This window comes from Hyla sarda, chromosome 5 (assembly GCF_029499605.1).
Source record: "Hyla sarda isolate aHylSar1 chromosome 5, aHylSar1.hap1, whole genome shotgun sequence".
Taxonomy (NCBI): Eukaryota; Metazoa; Chordata; class Amphibia; order Anura; family Hylidae; genus Hyla; species Hyla sarda.
In genome coordinates this window covers 237432587-237452457 of record NC_079193.1, presented here as the reverse complement: position 1 = coordinate 237452457, position 19871 = coordinate 237432587, and the positions used below count along the sequence as shown (strand labels likewise).

General features: G+C 46.5%; 1 protein-coding gene across 5 annotated transcripts in view; it reads left to right on the top strand.

Moving 5' to 3' along the window:
* CTDP1 (CTD phosphatase subunit 1) overlaps positions 1 to 19871 on the top strand; it is a 149656-nt gene that overhangs the window by 30021 nt on the left and 99764 nt on the right. For all 5 annotated transcript variants that reach the window (XM_056521377.1, XM_056521375.1, XM_056521376.1 and 2 more), the window contains exons 2-4: positions 7939 to 8022; positions 8821 to 8914; positions 10668 to 10796. In XM_056521377.1, the coding sequence (XP_056377352.1) occupies positions 7982 to 8022; positions 8821 to 8914; positions 10668 to 10796 (264 nt within the window). In that variant the 5' untranslated portion in view covers positions 7939 to 7981. The remainder of the gene's footprint in view (positions 1 to 7938; positions 8023 to 8820; positions 8915 to 10667; positions 10797 to 19871) is intronic.

Here is a 19871-nt window from a genome sequence, read left to right as displayed (position 1 = left end):
AGGGAATGAGGGTGTAGGACGCATGCCACAAAGTCCTTCAGTGTTCAGTGTTGAAGCTTGCTTCGGTTTAGCTTGGCCTGAAGCGTTACCAGTCAGATGAGATGCAGATATACTTCTATAAATAAGTTTCTCAGAGAGAGAGAGAGAAAAAATGATAAAAAGCATATACTTGGGAAGTAAAGTATACCCTGGCTGAAAAATAGTTAATCCTTTTATATAAATTGGAAAACATTGGTCGTGATTGAACTTTCAGTCTGGGGGAAACTTACACAGCCATATTGCTTTTTCGTGTAACATCTTAATAATTGTTAGTAAAACTGTTTCCTACGGCCTTTATGTATGTATATTTCCGTCCCCCCCCCCCCCCCCCCCCCCCCCAAGAAATACACAAATGTAAGGCAGATGGTAAGTATGATTGTGTATGGTGGACAGCGAGATGGAAACCACTTTCTATTTGGAACAACTTATTACATGTTGTCCAGAAATGTGTAACGGTTAGATCATACCAAGTCTTAGTCCTGCCACCCGCTAAGATTGTGAGTTATCAGTCGGTGAAGTGCGGGGCTCAATCCCTCAGCTGTCACTCACACCTCACTCATTTTCCATAGACTATAATGTGTTGAATGAGTTGGAGGAGGTGTCAGGACTGAGATCCAGTAGAATGTTAACATTTGACATGTCTGTGCAACATGTCAAGTTGTTTTAAATGACAGTGGTGCTTTAATGGACTGTTTCCCTTTAGGAACTTCACCCTTGTGTTTAAAGGGAAACTGACAGCGGGTTCCCCTGCACTAAACCCAATACATGGGGTTATAGTGCGGATGAACCAGATTGCAATGAGGTATTGCTTACCTAGTTTAGCAGTTTGTTTCGGAGATACTTGTTGTATTAGTCTTTATTGCTAATCTGGAAATGGCCAGCTTTGTGCAATGGAGACAGGACTTGACGTATCCAGGATGCCTACCTCCATCTCCACTGTACCATTGTCCGCCCACCTCATGAATATTCATAAGGCCCCTTCACCTATGTGAGCACGAGGTGATTGGACATATTAGTCCTGAGGGGATGGAGGCAGGGATGCTGGATATGCCGGGTCTCTCCTATATTGCACAAAGTTGGCCATTTCCAAATTAGCAATGACTGCTAATACAACAGGTATTTCTGGAACCAGATGCTGATCCAGGTAGGTGACACCTCATTGTAATATTGTTTGTTAAACCCAATACATAGGGTTATAGTGTGGGTGAACCTGCTGTTACTTTCCCTTTTTAAAGTGAATGTGTCACCAACATAGTTGTGTTTTTTTTTTTTCCACCTGAAATCTAAATATATTTTTTCTAATCTGTTTCTGATTATATTATTTGTCAGATATCCAATGCTGTAGGAAAATTCATAATGGATGATGTCTCCTGAGTACTTTGTAGTCTTATTGTTGCTCCTATGGAGATGAGTCTGTATGTGCTGTTAGGAGAAAAGATAATGCTATGTACTGTACTCTGATCTTGAATGCTAAGTACTTGTGCTGCCACTTGTGATACATAAAGAAAAAGCCCTCGTATGGGTCTTTAGGTGAAAAATTCAGAGTTTTCAAGGTGATGAAGAAAAAACAAGCACAAAAATGAAAAATTCTGATGTCCTTTGTGGGTTATAAGAAAATTCCGCTCTGATTTGTTGTCATGGAAAACAGACAGTTTTACCACCGTGGAAATTCACACGTACCTGAAATAAATATGCAGCTAGTAAAGTACACTGCTCAAAAAATAACGGGAACACTTAAGGTGTTAAGTATTTTCTTTTATTTATTTATTTATTTATTTTTACCCCTTTTGTAAACCTTTTATAAACCTTGTGGTTTTTCATGTTGTGCCTAATTTTTTCCCCTTTTTATATGGGTATTTTCATTATCAAAGGTTACTGGCAGTGTTTAGAAGCCTCATTCATTTGTTGGACATTTGTTTTCTGTTCTTGGGATCAGTGGGGGTGTTATCAGCCCCCACCAATCCACTAGTTATCCCATATCTTTAACCTTTAGGCTAGGTTTAGACTACGGAATCTCCGGGCAGAAAATTTCCGCCCGTAGATTTAGAGTTCCGCCTGCGCCGACTGAATTAATCAGCGCTAGGACCGCGCGGACACTGTAGTCTCCTATAGACTGCTATGTGTTCCGCTAGGATTTCCACCTGAAGAAAGAGCAACCCCTTTATTCAGGCAGAAATTTTCTAGCGGATTTTTCATCCGGATTTTCCGTTCACAAATTCCGAAGTGTGAATTTGTGAACGGAAAACCATTCACTACACTATGCATTATAGTAAACGGAATTTCTGCCGGAAATTTCAAAGCGAAAATTCCGGCGGAAATTCCGTAGTCTGAACCTAGCCTTAGTTAGGAGAATGCCTTTTAAAAGCTCGGGATGTCATTTGAAAAAGCATTTTTTAAATTCTGTATACTTTTTGTAGTGCAATTTATTTTCTTCATTGAAATTTTGCTTAGTTTTGCTTCTTCGGTCTCTGCAAGCTTGCTCTATTTTCTCTCTATACTTAAACACATGATATACTATTCTCCCCTTGTATCTGCCCTCCTCTCTCTACAACCTGTGTGCTGTCCTCCAAGGTTTCTTTTCCTCTTGTCCATTACCTGAGCTGGTGCGTTACACTCCCACCCCCTCATCTATACCCTGTTCCAAATTTTTATGCAAATGATATTTTTCTCATTTAGCTAAATAATTGATGTAAATAACAGTCAGCATAATTCTCATGTTATCAACTTTTAAGTAGGGATGTCCCGATACCGATACTAGTATCGGTATCTGGGCCGATACTTGGCATTTGCATGGTATAGGGGACTCATTTAAGGTCCCGGATACCATGTCCGATACCTGCTGCTGTGCGGCCACTGTCCCGTTCTCCGCTGTCCCGTTCTCCGCTGTCCCGTTCTCCGCTGTCCCGTTCTCCGCTGTCCCGTTCTCCGCTGTCCCGTTCTCCGCTGTCCCGTTCTCCGCTGTCCCGTTCTCCGCTGTCCTGTTCTCCGCTGTCCCGTTCTCCGCTGTCCCGTTCTCCCGATCGCATAATGGTGTTCCATGGAGGAGCATGTGACATACATGTCACTCCTCCTCCCCTGCGCCCAGCGTAACGCTACGGAGGAAGCAGAGTGACGTGTATGTCACATGCTCCTCCATAGGACGCAATGATGCAATCGGGAGAACGGGACAGCGGAGCGGCAACACCAGAGGACAGCCGCAGGTGAGCTGTCTATAAGGGGGGGGGGGGGGGGGGGGCTGCTGTCTATAAGGGGGGGGCTGCTGTCTATAAGGGGGGGGCTGCTGTCTGTAAGGGGGTGGGGGCTGCTGTCTGTAAGGGAGGGGGGCTGCTGTCTGTAAGGGGGGGCGCTGCTGTCTAAGGGGGGGGGCGGCTGCTGTCTATAGGGGGGCTGCTGTCTATAGGGGGGGGGCTGCTGTCTATAGGGGGGGGGCTGCTGTCTATAAGGGGGGGGGGCTGCTGTCTATAAGGGGGGGGGCTGCTGTCTATAAGGGCTGTATACTACAGAGTAAATGCTTTTCTTTTTGGATTTCTCTTCTGTCACGACCACAGTGCTCTCTGCTGACCTCTGCAGTCCATTTAAGGAACTGTCCAGAGCAGGATATGTTTGCTATGGGGATTTTCTCCTGCTATGGACAGCAGAGGTCAGCAGAGAGCACTGTGGTCGTGACAGAAGAGAAATCCAAACAGAAAAGCTTTTCTTCTGTAGTATACAGCCCATAAAAAGTACTGTAAGGATTAAGATTTTTTAATAGAAGTAATTTACAAATCTGTTTAACTTTCTGGCACCAGTTGATTTAAATAAAACATTTTCCACCTGAGTACCCCTTTAATAACATGGAACACCCACATTTAGTAGTTTTCCCTTAAATTGGGCTCACCTGGCAATCTAATTATCAAAGGTGTCCGACATTGTTTTCACTGATCAAAAGAGCTCTGAGACTCAATACCATCCATGAGTTAACTGAAAAACAAAAAATGTACACTTAATAGAATTTGCATAATAATTTGGAACAAGCTGTAGTAGCAGCTACATGGTAGTGAATTTTTAATAAAAAATATTTAGAAAGTTGCTTTATTTTGCATTTAGGAAAAAAAAAAAGCATTTTGAAGGTAATTTGTAGCTTGCAGATCAGTTGGTCCAATCTAGCAATTTCTCTCTATATATTTTTACTCTACTTGGCACATCAGCACGATTCAGCCCTCTATGTGAAAGGCTGTGTGGGACCACTCTGTCTCAGGAGGGAGGTTAGATCGTCCCTAAAGCTGATGTTATGTGTTGTTCTTTCTGATGTACTCTGTAATTAGGCTCCTCTGTAGGCTCCTCCCTATTTGCTTGGGTGTTTATTTAATTTGTTTACCTTGCTAAACCTTTATACTTGATAGAACTTGGTTATACATAAAGCTGTTTTTATTGGAATTTGCTGTTTATCTGACACCAACTGTGGGCAGCGTGATATAGGTACAGTTGTTAAACCATGTTACTAATCCATGTTGGACTTCTTCAAATTAGGCCCATATTTGCTGGAATTCAAAAAAGCCCATAGCAACCTCTCACAGCTTAGGTTTCATTTCTCCAAATTGTTTAATAAAATGAAAGCTGAGCTTTGATTGGTTGCTATGAGCATACAAGACAGTTTTAGTAAATCTGGGCCTATGAATTTTTGAGATGGCTCAGGCTGGGTTTCCACAAGAAAACCTGATGCAAATTTAGGGTGCGTTCACTTGTACAGGATCTGCTGCATATTTTGTGCAGCTGATTTTGCCACTTATTAACTTCAATGGGTAGCAAAATCATGTGCATAAAATTTTCACACAGACAGATCCGCAGCGTATTTTACACTGTAGATCCGCCGACGATGGACCCCCTACATTGTGCCTCCATCTGTGCCTGCTCATAGCGGCAATCTGCCGCTACGAGCAGACACTCTGCAATGTGTGAGCCGCCGCACGCATGTGCAGTATACTTCACACATCGCAACTGCTCTGCCTAGCTCAGGGAGCAGGGGGAGCAGCTGCGATGTGTGCGACTACACTGCGCATGAGCGCAGCAACTCGCACATCGCAGTGTCTGCTTGTAACTTTGGATCACTGCTACGAGCAGGCACAGCTTGAGGCACAATGTAGGGGTCCATTGTCAGCAGATCCGCAGCGTAAAATACACTGCGGATCTGTCCGTGAGAACATACCCTTAGGGTATGTTCACACGTACAGAATCAGCTGCAGAAAATATGCAGCAAAAATATGCAGCAGATCCTGTACGTGTGAGCATACCCTTAAGCAAGAAAATGAAAAACTTGCAGATCTGGTCGTGTGAACATACCCTAAAGGTGCATTCACACGCTAGTAGCTAGCAGTGAGTTTCCCGCTGTGAGTTACGCTATCATTTATTTAAATGGGTCCGCGGACATTCCGCAAATCTGACACTATTGCGGACTGTCTGTGGAACCATTCAAATCAATTTTAGCGTAACTCGCAGCAGGTTTCCCGCAGCGTGAAACCCGCTGCTAGTAACAGCGTGTGAACGCACCCTAAAGCTGGGTTGTCACTGCAGTTTTTGAGCCAAAACCAGAAGTATATTCAAAAGGAATGGGAAATATAAGGAAAGGACTTCTACTTCCTTCTGGGTCCACTTCTAGTTTTGGCTCAAAAACTGCCAAGTTAAAACCCAGCGGATTTAGCTGCGGATCCGCTGGTGAAGGCCCCACTCTATGCTGGCTTTACATGTGCCTGCTGGTAGCGGCAATACGCCGCTACGAGCAGACACACTACAGTGATGTGCGCGGCGTACTCGCACATTGCGGCCGCTCTCCCTGCTCTGAGCTAGGCAGAGAGCTCCCGTGATGTGTGAGTATACTGCACCTTGCACATCACAGTGTTCCTGCTGGTAGCAGCGTATTGCTGCTACCAGCAGGCACATGTAAAATACGCTGTAAATCCGCGCGTGTGAACGTACCCTTAGGGTGTGTTCCTGTGGCCGGATCTTCTGCAAGTGTTCTGTTTTCTGGCTTAAACCTGCAGCGAGTATTTTCAGGTGGAAAGACCGCAGCTGGAAACTCTCCGAAGATCTGGCCGTGAGAACCCTACCCTTAGCTTCTGCCTGTCTGACAGGTCTTTTTACCTGTCTACTATAAGAATGTCACTCACTTATTAAAGGCACTCTGTCACCCGCTAAACAACATGAATCAGTAAATAGGAGGGATGCACCAAAGGGAAATTTTGGACCGAAACCAAAAATTTAGGCTGTGCTTGGCCAAAAACCGAAAATGAATTGTCCTGCCCCCTTTTTTTCAATATAGTTTTTGTAAAATTAGCAGAATTTTTTTAGTTACTGATGTACTTGTAGGGGGGATGCAGGGTGGCTATAGAAGGTACTGGCCGAGCTTTGAGCCACAGCACTGCCACTCGCCATACATTGACTCTAGGACACACTATAGGGGGTACAGACCTATCTGATTGGTTGCTATGGACAACTACTCCATTTTTCCTTAGCACGTTTTGATAAATTTCCTCCTCATATCTTAAGAAAAATAAGTGAATCAATATTCTTAAAATGTTCTCCCTATATTAATTTTCCATATACAGGGTTGTATAGGAGCTTTCTTGCTTCATGATCTGTATTTTTTTATCAGTACCTTTTTTATTTTGATGGGACTTTTTGCATTACTTTTTTTCCTATAAAAAAAAAAAATCAGCAATTCTGGATGTTGGTGTTTTTTTTTTTTGTTCTACATGTACGCCATTGACCGTGTGGTTGTATTAACATTATAGTTTAATAGTTTGGACATTTATGCACATGGCGTTACCAAATTTGTTTATTTTTGTTAACTTTATTTTATTTGCAAAAGGCGGGGAAGGGGGCGATTTAACTTTTATTTTGGGGGTGGGGCTTTTATTTTATTTTATTTTTACACTTTTATTACCTTTTTAATTTTTTACAAATTTATTAGCAGTGTTTTAGTGTTCCTCCAGTTGCAAAACTACAACTGCCAGCATGCCTAGACAGCTAAGGGCTGTAGGGCATGCTGGGAGTTGTAGTTTTGTAACAGCTGGTGACACACAGATGTAATTTTATACTTCTAGACACTGATCAATGCTATGCTATAGGAGCATATAGCACAACACTGATCAGTGTTATTGGCGCTCCATTACTACAGGCTGCTAAGGCCTGCATTATTGGAGCACCCCGACTGCTTTTCCTCTCAGCTTATCAGGACCCCGCAGGTTCTCTCAAGCAACAGTTTATCTTTGCCAGCCCTGATGATCTGGAGTAGGGAATACCGACTGCCCGAGTTCCCTCCCATGGTACAGGAAGAATAAGGCAGTGTAGCGCCGGTGTGAGGTGCCGCTGTGCAGTTCTGCAACTCACACCTGAGGAAGCCACGCCATTATTATAGGCCACATCCACCAAAATATCGTCAGGAAATCCCCTTAGCCGAAAGGGGCATTTTCGGCTGATAATTTTCGGCGGCTGAAATTTCGGTGCATCCCTAGTAAATAGTTCATACGATGCAGATTCTGATTCTTTCTACTCCCCGCTGTAAGTCTGGAAAGTGAGCATTTATAGAGAGGACGGATATAATGGAGGGTACAATTTACACTCCTGTGTCTGTAACTTATAGTAAAGCTATGCAAGCTAGTAGAAAGTTAGTACAAATTCAGAATCTCCATCTTTTGAACTATTTATATAGGACTGTAGTTTAGGAGGGATTTGGAGTCCCATTTAATATTTTCATGATGTTATCTTATTTCATTTATTATGGAGTTACAAAAAAATTAATGTGTTGTTTTTTTAAGCATTGCTATTTCATTTTTGTTTTCAGTTTTTGTAGTTATGTCTGCAAAAAGATGTGTGGTAACTTTTTCGATTATAAATATAATTTTTTGTCTCCCTTAAATATAGGGGGGTTTTGGTGAGGCTCTCGAGTTGTAGCCATCCAGTGGTTATGAAGGGATTGTGTGCAGAATGTGGCCAAGACTTGACACAGTAAGTAAAACTTTGTTTATTCAAAAAGAGTAGACTGTACAGATACAACAGATCAGTGATCATTAAAGAGTAGTTAAAAAAAAAATAGAATTTGTCTAAAGCTGTGTTCCCATATACATGGTAGAATATGCTGCACACAATTTATTACTGTATATTTTGTGGTACTTTTGGACAAAACCAATTTTGTTCAATGTTGCATATGTTTTTATCATATACGTTAAACCTGTTGCTAAAAGATTACATTCGTTTTAAACTTTAAACTTTTTTTGTTAATATGTTAAACCATGTACTGTAACAAAAAACAAACTTAAACGTATACACACGTAGACCTTCTGTCTGAAAAAAATTGATACGTTCATATGCAATTTTATTTTTAATTTTTATTTTATTTTTTGTAGTAAAGAAAAGCATGGTGTGCAGAGCTTTTCTATACCACAAAAATATAAATCTTAGCTACTTTTGACTTTGTTAGCATATGGAAGTCTATGGGTATAGCAGAGTATATGTTTAGCTAAACATATCTCCTAACATACTGTTATGGTATAATGTTTACGAGCGCTTAGTTAACACTGCGGTTTTAGGACACAATTTTAGTTAATCAACATGAATAGTATATTTATCATTTTTATTCAGCTATTTCTAGCTCCCTTTAGGGTTCTCTTCCCCAAGTTCTGGAATGGCAGATCTGGCTAGTGATGCATTGCTGTTGTCTATCCTCATCTGTGATGATTAACGGCACATGTAGGAAGTCATTAATGTGATTTGTCTATTTATTTGTTTGTTTATTTTATGTTTTAGGCTACAAAACAAGAATGGAAAGCAGCAGGTGCCATTATCCACAGCTACTGTTTCTATGGTCCACAGTGTTCCAGAACTTATGGTTAGCTCAGAGGTAAGCTGTAATGTCCAGTTCGTTCAGTATACTGTTAAAGGAGTTATCCAGTGATTTTATTAATTCATTTTTTTTTTTTTTTTTATTATGCCCCAGCTGCCGTATTAAAAATAACAAACATTAACTTACCTTCCACTTTTCCACCAGTGCTGCTGGAATCTGCCTCCCGTTCTCCAGACCCAGTGTCCCATCTCGGCTGGTGATAAGCTGAGAGTGTGATATAACGGAATCTGGCACCAGGAAGGAGGCCAGGCCCGGGGCTTTTACATTATACTGCAGCTCAGCGTATTGCCGGCCCAAGTGGGACATCACTGCGGCCAGCAATTAGCTCAGCGCAGTGTGACGTGTCGGGCCCTAGAATGCAGAAGAAGACTGGGGCTAGAGGATGAGAGACAGATTCCAGCGTCACTGGGGGAGCGCAAGAAGGTAAGGTAAAGTTTGATTTTTTTTTTTTTGTGGCAGCCTGGGCAGAATAAACAAATCACTGGATGAAGTTTTGTTCAGATGGAAATTTTGCCACTCAGGGGTAATCACTTTTGAAGAACTTGGGATATATAAAAACAGCTGAATTGGAGTGTCATCAGAAAGTGGAAGGATATCAAATCTATAAGCCATAGCAGCTTTGCAAAAAAACATAAATGGATGTACACAGCAGTGTAATAAGACGTATACTTTGGAAGGATTTTCTACGCATATATCTCGATGTATGTGGGGGTACTGTATGTCGCCCTCCCATATTTAGGTCTAGGGCCATATTCTGTTTTACAGAATCTGAATTTAGAGCATATTGCTGAGAAGTTCATTTCTACACTACAGCATTTGGAAGTAGAAGTTGGATGCTGCCCCCTAGCATTTTTTGTTATAACACTCTGTGAAAGGATAGTGTTAGTGGTGAGGGCAAGGGTGAAACACAATGTTGATTCGTTCATTAAAGGGAATCTGTCAGCTCTATTACAAGCTCAGAGCTGCGGACATAGGCAGGTAGCTGATAAAACAGAGATAAAAACTGAGATAAAACAATGATTAGCTGATGGCTATTTGCATAGTTACAAAATCATAATTTAGTTTTAAGCTCTGGAATCATAGAGACTGGGCTGAGCTGCAGCATGCGTGTCACCTCCCTCCCTCCCTCCCTCCCTCCTTGCTTGGTTTCCAGCACTGAGACTTGTACATCAATCATCTAGGGCAGGAAGGGGTGGGGGAGGTAGAAGATGTGCATGCTGCAGCTCAGCCAGGCCTCTATGACTCAAAATTCAGTTTTATTCTGCCCAAAACTACAGCTGCTCCCCTCCTGCTATACACTACTAGGGAGCGATGCCTAACTCAGGACCCGCTTCGAGGGCTACTTACCTGGGTCCCTGCAGCATTTTTAAAGTATGATTACTCTGATACATACGCTCTGACAATGATTGAGAGCTGACAGATCCCCTCTAAGACGCATTGGGTATTTTAGATGTACATCATTGTTTTTGTTGCAGACTTACTGACCAATCTTCAGCCATATAAGACAATGGAAGCTACAATATAGCTCAATTTAAGCCTCCATTGATTTAAATGGGTAAATTTCCAAGCCAGCTCTTTTATATTTTTGCAAATGAATGCTAGTAAGAATTTTCAGTACATACTTGAAAATAGTCACAGTATATAAGATTTGTTCAATACTTGTGCTTTGTTTTCCACTGTATTGTGCTTTTGTAAAACACTAATTATTTTGGAGAAAAACTTACAAAGTGTGTCCTCTATTTTCTTGTAGCAAGCTGAACAGCTGGGACGTGAGGACCAACATAGATTGCATCGGAACAAGAAGCTTGTCCTCATGGTTGATTTAGATCAGACATTAATCCATACGACAGAACAGCACTGCCAGCATATGTCTAGAAAGGTATGTTCCTGTTACTTTATAGGCAAGTCTGGTAATAAGTTGCCCTTGAAATAATTCTTCTCTTACTAGTTCTGTACTAATAAAAATGTACTAAATAGTTTGTTGATAGGGGGAGCAATCCACACCACTGGACCACTAGGGACTGTTTAAAGGTGCTTTTAGATGCCGCTGTCAGCTTTGACAGCGGCGATCTAAAGGGTTAATAGCCACCCCTGGCGATCGCCGCATGTCGCTAGTTAACAGTGGCCCTCAGCTACAGGAATCGGCTGAGGGCCGCCCAGTATGGCGCTGGTTCGAGTCTGGAGCCCGCACCATACACTGTTTGCAGTCTTACGACAAGCCGGCTTGTTCCTAGATGGAAACCAGTTAATAGAAATGGACAACTCAATAGCCAACTGGATGATTCCCGTTTTAGATGTGAAAAGAAAGGTAGACAGTGCTCCGTAGGGTAATGAGATGATCGAGAATGCCAGGTAATGATTATTAATATTAATACTTTTGATGTATAGTTATATTGTAAATTGTGTAGAATAGTTCTTGTTCGTTTGATATTTTGCATTTATTTTGTGTCCTGGTCATATACATGTCTAGTTTATAGTTTTTTTTTACTTTTTAATAGTCATGGCTCCTTTAAGATTTCCCTTGAAAGGGTACATTTTTAGACCATATAAAATGTATGTTCGTACTCACCTGAGTATGCCTGATGAAGCAGTTGTACTGTGAAACGCGTTGCATCATGGATGATTTAAAGGTCAGTTCCCTTTAACTATCGTGTCAGCGCCTTGTTATCCCATCGTTTACTGGAGGACTTCGTTTTAGATGTGTCCTTACACAGTTCTCTTCGGCCGGTCTGTAGCTCCACCCACAGGGCTGGGAGCGCTCAGAGGTGCGAAGCAGCCTCCAATCAGCGCCGTGGGCGCGATTTTCAGTAGGAAGGGGTCAGTTACTCCGTGCCTTGCTTCAGGCACGCCCCTCTCTTCCTATTGGCTGTTTCTCTCTCTAGCTGCACAGAGAGAGTTTCCTCACTTTTCACACATTATGTCCGTACCCAGAGTTGTTCCTCCCTCTAAACAGAGACCTGGAACTTCAGTGACTTACTATCTCTGTAAGCACTGTAATACCAAGATGTCTGGCTCTGCCGAGCCCACTTGTCCTGCCTGCTCCCCTGGTACCCCTTGATGCCCCTTTGGTCCTGGTGGATCCAGCCACTCCCCCAGCCTGGGTTTCTTCCCTGGCCCAGTATATTGCTGGCTTGACCCAAGTCTCCCGCTCGGTGGCTGAGGCCTCACGGGAAGTGGTGTCCGCCTTGAAGGGGTCTTCCCGGCGCAGGACCTCTGGAAGGGCTCGCTCCTCGTCTCCACACACTTCACGCTCTCACAAGCGTCCTAGGGGTGCCTCGTCTGACTCTTCCAATGAGTCTTCAGGTAGACGTGAGCGTTCCCCTCGTGGGTCCCGCCCCTCCTGTCATCTGGGCACAAACGTTGCTACTCCAGAGGACGTTCTCAGAGTCGCCGCTCTTCCACGACAGAGCCGCGTACTCGGTCAGAGTGGCCCCCCTCCAGGACTGCCTCTACTCATTCCCCTGGTGGAAGAGGCTTCCGAGCCGGCATCTGAGAGAGAGGACCGCCCGGACTCAGTTGCAACGGTGAACTCTTTGGTTACAGCCCTAAGAGACACCTTTCACTTAGAGGACCCAGGATCTTCGGATGTCAATCCAGGAGTATCCTTTCATCGTGCTAAGCCAGCACCTCAGAAGTTCAGCTCACACGCTGACTTTGACGACATTCTGGAAACCGCATGGAAACATCCAGACAAGAGGTTCCCGGAAATCAAGACAATTCAAGATCGTTATCCATTTGGCAAGGTCTTTGTCACTAAGGTGGTTTCTCCTCCCTCAGTGGACCCACCAGTTTCCCGGATCAATAAGGCGTCTACACTGCCTCTGGCAGATGCCGCTGCCTTCAAGGATCCCACGGACAAGAAGGTAGAATCCCTAGAGAAGTTTGCCACTGAAGCTGCTGGCTCTTCTCTTCTTCCCATCTTTGCCTCCACATGGGTGTCCAAGGGCCTGTCGGAGTGGTGCCAAAAGCTCCGTCAGGATATCTTAGCGGGATCCCCCCCCCCCGGAGGATCTATCTGCTTTGGCTCTCCAATGCTCTAAAGCCGGGGATTTTCTGTGCGCAGCTTCCATGCAGGCAGCCCGTTGTTCTGCCCATGCTGTGGGTCATCTAGCGGCTCTCCACCGCTCTACGTGGTTTAATTAAGGCTTGGAATGTGGATGCCGCTTCCAAAAGATCTCTCGCTGAGCTTCCCTTTACGGGTGGCCGTCTTTCTGGCAAACGCCTTGATGAGATTATCTCCGAGGCAAAGGGAGGTAAGATTTCCTTGTTACCTCAAAATAAGGCTCGCCCTACTTCCCAAAGGAAGTCCTTTTCCTTTCGGTCCTTTCGGACCTCCAGCTCCAACAAGGGGTCCGGGCAGGCGCCCTCGCGGGACAAGAAGGCTCCCTCGTTCCGGGCTCGCCCGTCTTGGAAGTCGGACTCCAACCGGTCCGGCCGTTTTGCACCCAAATCAGGCAACCGCAAGCCCACTTCTGCATGAAGTGAGGCCCCCACCCACAGTTTCGTCTCGGGTGGGAGGTCGTCTCTTACTTTTTCGAGACATTTGGACCTCTCACATTCAAGACTCTTGGGTCAGGGACGTAGTGTCCAACAGTTACCGGATCGAATTTGCATCCCTTCCGAGGGATTGCTTTTTTCGCTCCCGGGCCCCCCGGTCTCCTCCTCTGGCGAAGCAGTCTCCAGCGGCTCTCCAGTCTCTTCTTCTCCAGGGGGTTGTTATTCCTGTTTCTCCAGGGGAACGGTATCAGGGTTTCTATTCAAATCTTTTTGTGGTCCCCAAGAAGGACGGTTCTATGCGTCCAATTTTGGACCTCAAGCGTCTCAACCATCATCTTCTCATCCGCCACTTCCGAATGGAATCTCTCCGTTCGGTAGTGGCGTCCCTGGAACAAGGGGAGTTCCTTTCATCGGTGGACATCAAGGATGCCTACCTCCATGTGCCTGTTGCGGTCGATGGGAATCTCTGTGATACCCTATCTGGACGACCTTCTCATCAAGGCTCCAACCAGGGACCAGACTCTGGAGAATCTGGACGTCACTCTCCACACTCTGACTTGCTTCGGGGGGATTGTCAACCAGGACAAGTCTGTCCTCCGTCCTACCCAGTCTCTAACCTTTCTGGGCCTACACTTCGACACGGCCTCTGCCCGAATTCGTCTTCCGCCGGACAAACGTCTGGCGCTCCGGTCGGGGGTCCGCTCCCTTCGGACCCAAGTATCAGTCTCCATCCACACTTGAATGGAAGTCCTGGGTCGGATGGTGGCAATTATGGAGGCCGTACCTTTTGCCCAGTTTCAATACTGCCCCCTTCAACTGGCGATTCTCTCTCGGTGGAACAGGTTTCCTCTGTCCCTCGATCGTCAGATTGTTCTCCCTCTCCGGGTCCGTCAGTCTCTGCTCTGGTGGCTCCGCTCCCCCCTTCTCCAAGGGCGGTCGTTTCTTCCCCTTCACTGGCAGGTTGTTGCAACGGATGCCAGCCTGTCGGGCTGGGGTGGCGTGTTCAGGGATTGGACGGTTCAGGGACTCTGGTCTCCCCAGGAGACCCTTCTTCCGATAAACATATTGGAATTACGGGCGATTCTTTATTGGGAGTCCCTTCTTCAGTCCTGTCCTGTCCGCGTTCAGTCGTACAATGCAACGGCCGTGGCGTACATAAATCATCAGGGCGGCACTCGCAGCTCGGCAGCCATGGCCGAGGTGACCAAGATTCTCTCCTGGGCGGAGAGCAAGGTTCCCGCCATTTCAGCGATTCACATCCCAGGGGTGCTCAACTGGGGAGCGGACTTTCTCAGTCGGTCCTCACCCGACCCCGGCGAGTGGTCTCTACATCCAGAGGTCTTTGCCCAACTCTGCGACCTCTGGGGCATCCCGGTCATGGACCTCTTCGTGTCCCTACACAATCGGAAGATCCTTCCTTTTGTGTCCAATTCCCGGGACCCTCAGGCTCTGGCCGTGGATGCCCTAGTGATTCCTTGGACGGGGTTTGCCCTACCCTATCTGTTCCCTCCTCTTCCGCTTCTTCCCAGGGTACTGAGGAAGCTCAAGGCAGAGGGCGTCCCCGCCATTCTGGTAGCCCCAGATTGGCCCCGAAGGTCGTGGTACGCCAACGTAGTCAGGCTCCTGGACGACGCTCCACTGCGCCTTCCGCTCCGTCCGGACCTGCTCTCTCAGGGTCCTCTTTGCCACCCCAATTTATAGTCGCTGCATTTGATGGCATGGCAGTTAAGACCGCGGTTTTGAGGGCCCACGGGTTCTCTTCCCAAGTCATTTGCACCATGCTCAAGACTCGTAAGCCCTCCTCTGCAAGGATTTACCACCGTACTTGGAGGTCTTATTTTCGTTGGTGTGAAGCACAGGACTTCTCCCCAGTGACCTTCTCTGTTCCCTGTCTTCTCTCCTTTTTGCAGTCGGGGTTGGAACTAGGGTTGTCTCTCAGTTCCCTTAAGGGTCAGGTTTCGGCCTTTACTGTTCTTTTCCAGTGGCCCCTGGCTTCTAATTCTCATGTCCGGACCTTCCTGCAAGGAGTGGCGCACGCTGTTCCTCCTTATTGGTCTCCTTCTCCTCCTTGGGACTTGAATTTAGTTCTGGGTGCCCTCCAGGGTGCACCCTTTGAGCCCCTTAGAGAGGTGTGTCTCTGCCTCCTTTTTGGAAAGTGGCGTTTCTGGTGGCATCCGGAGGCTGTCTGAATTGGCAGCTCTTTCCTTCTGTTCTCCGTTTCTGGTGATCCACCAGGACAAGGTTGTTTTCCGGCCAGACCCTTCCTTTTTACCTAATGTGGTCTCGGCCTTTCATCTCATTGAGGATATTGTCCTCCCGTCATTTTGCCCGGCTCCTTCTCATCCTTACAAAATGGTGTTTTGTTTTGTTTTTCAATTTTGTCTCACAATGATTTATTTTTTTCTGTTTCACCGTAGACTTTTGGGTAAAATGATTGATGTCATTACAAAGTAGAATTGGTGGCACAAACAATAAGCCATCATATGGACTTTTAGGTGCAAAATTGAAAGAGTTATGATTTTTTTTTTAAAGGTAAGGAGTAAAAAAACGAAAATGCAAAAACCGAACCCCCCGGGTCCTTAAGGTGTTAAACATATGTATTTTGAAAAAAAAAAAGTTGAGAGATTTTTTTAAAAAGCAGTACAATAATAGAAAAGTATGTAAACATGGGTATCATTTTAAAGATATTGACCCACAGAATAAAGAAAACTAAACCTCTCCAGAATTTGCAAAATTGCAGTTTCTCCATCGGCTCCATTGGGGGACACAGACCATGGGTATATGCTGCTGTCTCTAGGAGGCTTGACACTATGGCAACAGAAAAGTTGACTCCTCCCAGCAGGGTATACCCGCCTCCAGGCAACTGAGCTAATCAGTTTTAGCTTAGTGTCTTTAAGAGGCAGACACTGGTCTGGATTCTCCCCGGACCAGGTCTCACATTTTTTGTTTTCTAAGTTTAAGGACGTTTAGAATTTTATCTCCCTTTTCTTTTCTATTTTCAGGTGGGGACTCTGGAACATAGCGTTCACTGTTTCCCCATTTGCGATTGAGGGGGTACAGACATCGTGGATGTACTGTCAACCCCCTCACGCCAATGGTCAGCGCCTGGGGTTCTACCTCATGGGTCCGGGTCCCCCTACCTCCCTGCTCATCTTGCTGTTGCAGCCCGGCATGATGCAGGTGACAAAAGCTGACTGAAGACTTTATTAGGTAAGTTCTTCAGACTGAGGTGAGTATTTTCCCCCCCTTTTCTTACAGGTTAGAGGACTTGAAAATCTCTGGAGACACTCTTTTATTCAGGGGCTCCAGTCCTGGGCAGTTCTTCACTGAGGACTTGGGGGGGGGGGGGGGGGGCCTAGTCAGTAGGGACTGTGAGCCTTTCTTTGCTAATGGAGGTTATACACTGCTGCAGGAATGTTTAGTGCCTTGGTCCTTACAGACGCCGGCATTACCTTTCCTCTGCAGCCACGGCTGCCGACTTTCTCTCATGCCAGAGCTGCCGACTTTCATTTTGTGCGAGTGCCGGCTTCAGCCCGTCCGCAGCTCGCGCTTCTGACACAGTTCTTTCGTTGGCAGCGTGGAGAGCTGCCGTCGGTGTTTACCCGCTCCCTTCCCCTGTCGCTCGCAGGCTGGGAGCAGGCGCCATTATCCCAACATGTGGCCGCGGGCTCTGCACGGACCTTAGCTCCGCCAACCTGCGGCCAGCGGGGAATTCTTCCTAGCGTGTGAATTCATCACCAATTAGCGCTGTGCGTGCTCAGAGGGGTTATCAGTTTTTGTTTCATCTCAGCTCCCTCTGTTCATTGGCCATACATTCTCAGCCCCTCCTCTCTCTCCCTCTCTCAGCTGCACTGAACTTCTCCTCACAGCAGCTGCGATGTTGGGGACACAGACACCGGGTGAGACGGTTTTATTTTACTATGTCCGAGCCCAGACCTGTTCCTTGCTCTAAGCAGTTAACTGGGACCCTGGTCACCAATTATACCTGCAAGGGCTGTGAATACAAAAATGTCTGGTTCTGGTGAACCCACTTGTTCCGCCTGCACCACTGCTCCCCCTGACCTCCCCCTGGTATTTCTACTCAGGATGCTCCTCCAGACCCTGTGGGCTCGGCTATCCCTCCAGTCTGGGTATCCTCCCTCTCCCAGTCTATTTCCGACTTGGCTCAGGTTTCCTGCTCTGTGGTGACAGCCTTGGAGAGGTCCTCCATACGCCGACCCTCCAGAGACACTCACTCTCCCTCTCCCTATATTAATCGCTCTGGCAAGTGTGATAGGGGTGTATCATCCGACTCATCTCCTGAGCTTCTAGCAGACACAGGCGCTCCTCTCACAGGCATTGCCCCTCTGCTCCAGTTTGCCGCAAGCGTCGCTCCCCTAGAGGACGCTCCACTGGTCGCCACCCTGGCTCCCCAGAACCGCGTACCAGGTCAGTGTCTCCCTCTTCCAGGGCTGCCTCCACTTGTTCCCACTCACCTGGAGAACTTGTAGATGATGCTTCTGATTTGGCCTCTGACTCAGAGGACTGCACAGATATGTCTGACACTGTAGACTCATTGGTTTCGGCCATAAGGGACACCTTCCACCTAGAGGACCCAGGAACTTCGGACGTAGCTCCAGAAGTTTCCTTTCATTGTGCCTTACCGGCACCCAAGATTTTCAGCTCTTATGCTGAATTTGATGCCTTGCTGGAGTCCACCCGGAGGCATCCTGACAAAAAATTTCAGGAAACAAAGAAGGTTTAAGCGCAATATCTCTTCGCCAAGGACCTCATTGCTCGGTGGACTTCCTCCCCAACTGTGGATCCACCGGTCTCCCGCCTCTCTAAGGAGACTAACCTGCCATTGGCTGATGCGGCTGCCTTCAAGGATCCGGCAGACAAGAAGGTGGAGACCTTGGCAAAATTTGCCTTTGAGGCAGCAGGTTCCTTCCTCCCTTCCTGCTTTTGCGTCTGCCTGGGTGTCAATAGCCCTCTCAGTCTGGTCTTCCCAACTCTTCCCCCAAACCCCCCCCCCCCCCTGGAGGAATTATCTGACCTAGCTCTCCAATGCTCCAAAGCTGGAGATTTTCTGTGTTCTGCTTCCATGCAGTCGGCCCGCTGTGCTGCCTTTGCCACAGGCAACCTGGTAGCCCTCCTCCGCTCCATGTGGCTTAAAGCCTGGGATGCGGACACTGCCTCCAAGAAGTCTCTAACTGAACTTCCCTATGCTGGTTCTCGGCTTTTTGGCAAGTACCTAGATGAAATTATCTCAGAGGTGACAGGCGGAAAGAGTTCCTTATTGCCTCAGAATAAGGCTCGCAACACTACTTCCCGTCGGAAGTCCTCCTCTTTCCGATCATTTCGGACTTTTGGTCCCAATAAAGGGTCCAGGCAGGTACCTGTGCGGGACAAGAAGGCTCCCTCCTTCCAGACCCCTCCCTCCTGGAAATCTGATATCGGATACCCTTCCAAGGGATCGCTTTTTTCTTTCCCGGGCCCCCCGGTCCCCCTCGCTAGCAAAAGCATTTCGGGGCGCACTCCAGTCCCTTCTCATCCAGGGAGTAATTGTCCTGGTTCCTCCCAGGGAACGTTTTCGAGGTTTTTACTCCAACCTCTTCGTGGTCCCCAAGAAAGGCGGTTCTGTACGCCCAATCTTGGATCTCAAGCGCCTCAACCAGCATCTTCTACTCCGCCATTTCCGAATGCAGTCTCTCCGTTCGGTAGTTGCATCCATGGATCAAGGGGAGTTTCTTTCCTCGGTGGACATCATCCAGACCTTTTATCTCAAGGTCCTCTGTTCCACCCCAATTTACCGTCGCTGCATTTGACAGCGTGGCGGTTGAGACCGCGGTTCTAAGGGCCCGTGGTTTCTCTTCCCAAGTAATTCGCACCATGCTCAGGGCTCGCAAGCGAAAATTTACCACCGTACCTGGCGGTCTTATTTTCATTGGTGTGAAGCTCAGTCCTTTTCTCCTGTCACTTTTTCCTTTCCCCGACTCATCCTTTCCTTTTTGCAGTCGGGGCTGGAACAAGGGTTGGCTCTCAGCTCCCTTAAAGGGGTACTCCCGAGGAAAACTTTTTTTTTTATTTAAATCAACTGGTGCCAGAATGTTAAACAGATTTGTAAATCACTTCTATAAAAAAATCTTAATCCTTCCAGTGCTTTTTAGGGTATGTTCACACTACGGAATTCGCCGCGGAATTCCGCAGTGTGAACTTAACATTAGTGTGAATGGGTCTCCGCGAGACCCGTTCACACTGATGAATTTCAGCGGTGGACAATTCCGCCGCTTAAATAGTTCCGCGCAAAGAAAGAACATGTTCATTCTTTGCGCGGAAGTCCGCGAGCACTGCATAGCCGTTAATGGTGACGGCGCAGTGCCGTGCGGTCCTTCCGCCGCTGCCAGTCTGAATCTCCAAAAAAGAAATGCATTTCCTCTGATGTCCTGACCACAGTGCTCTCTGCTGACCTCTGCTG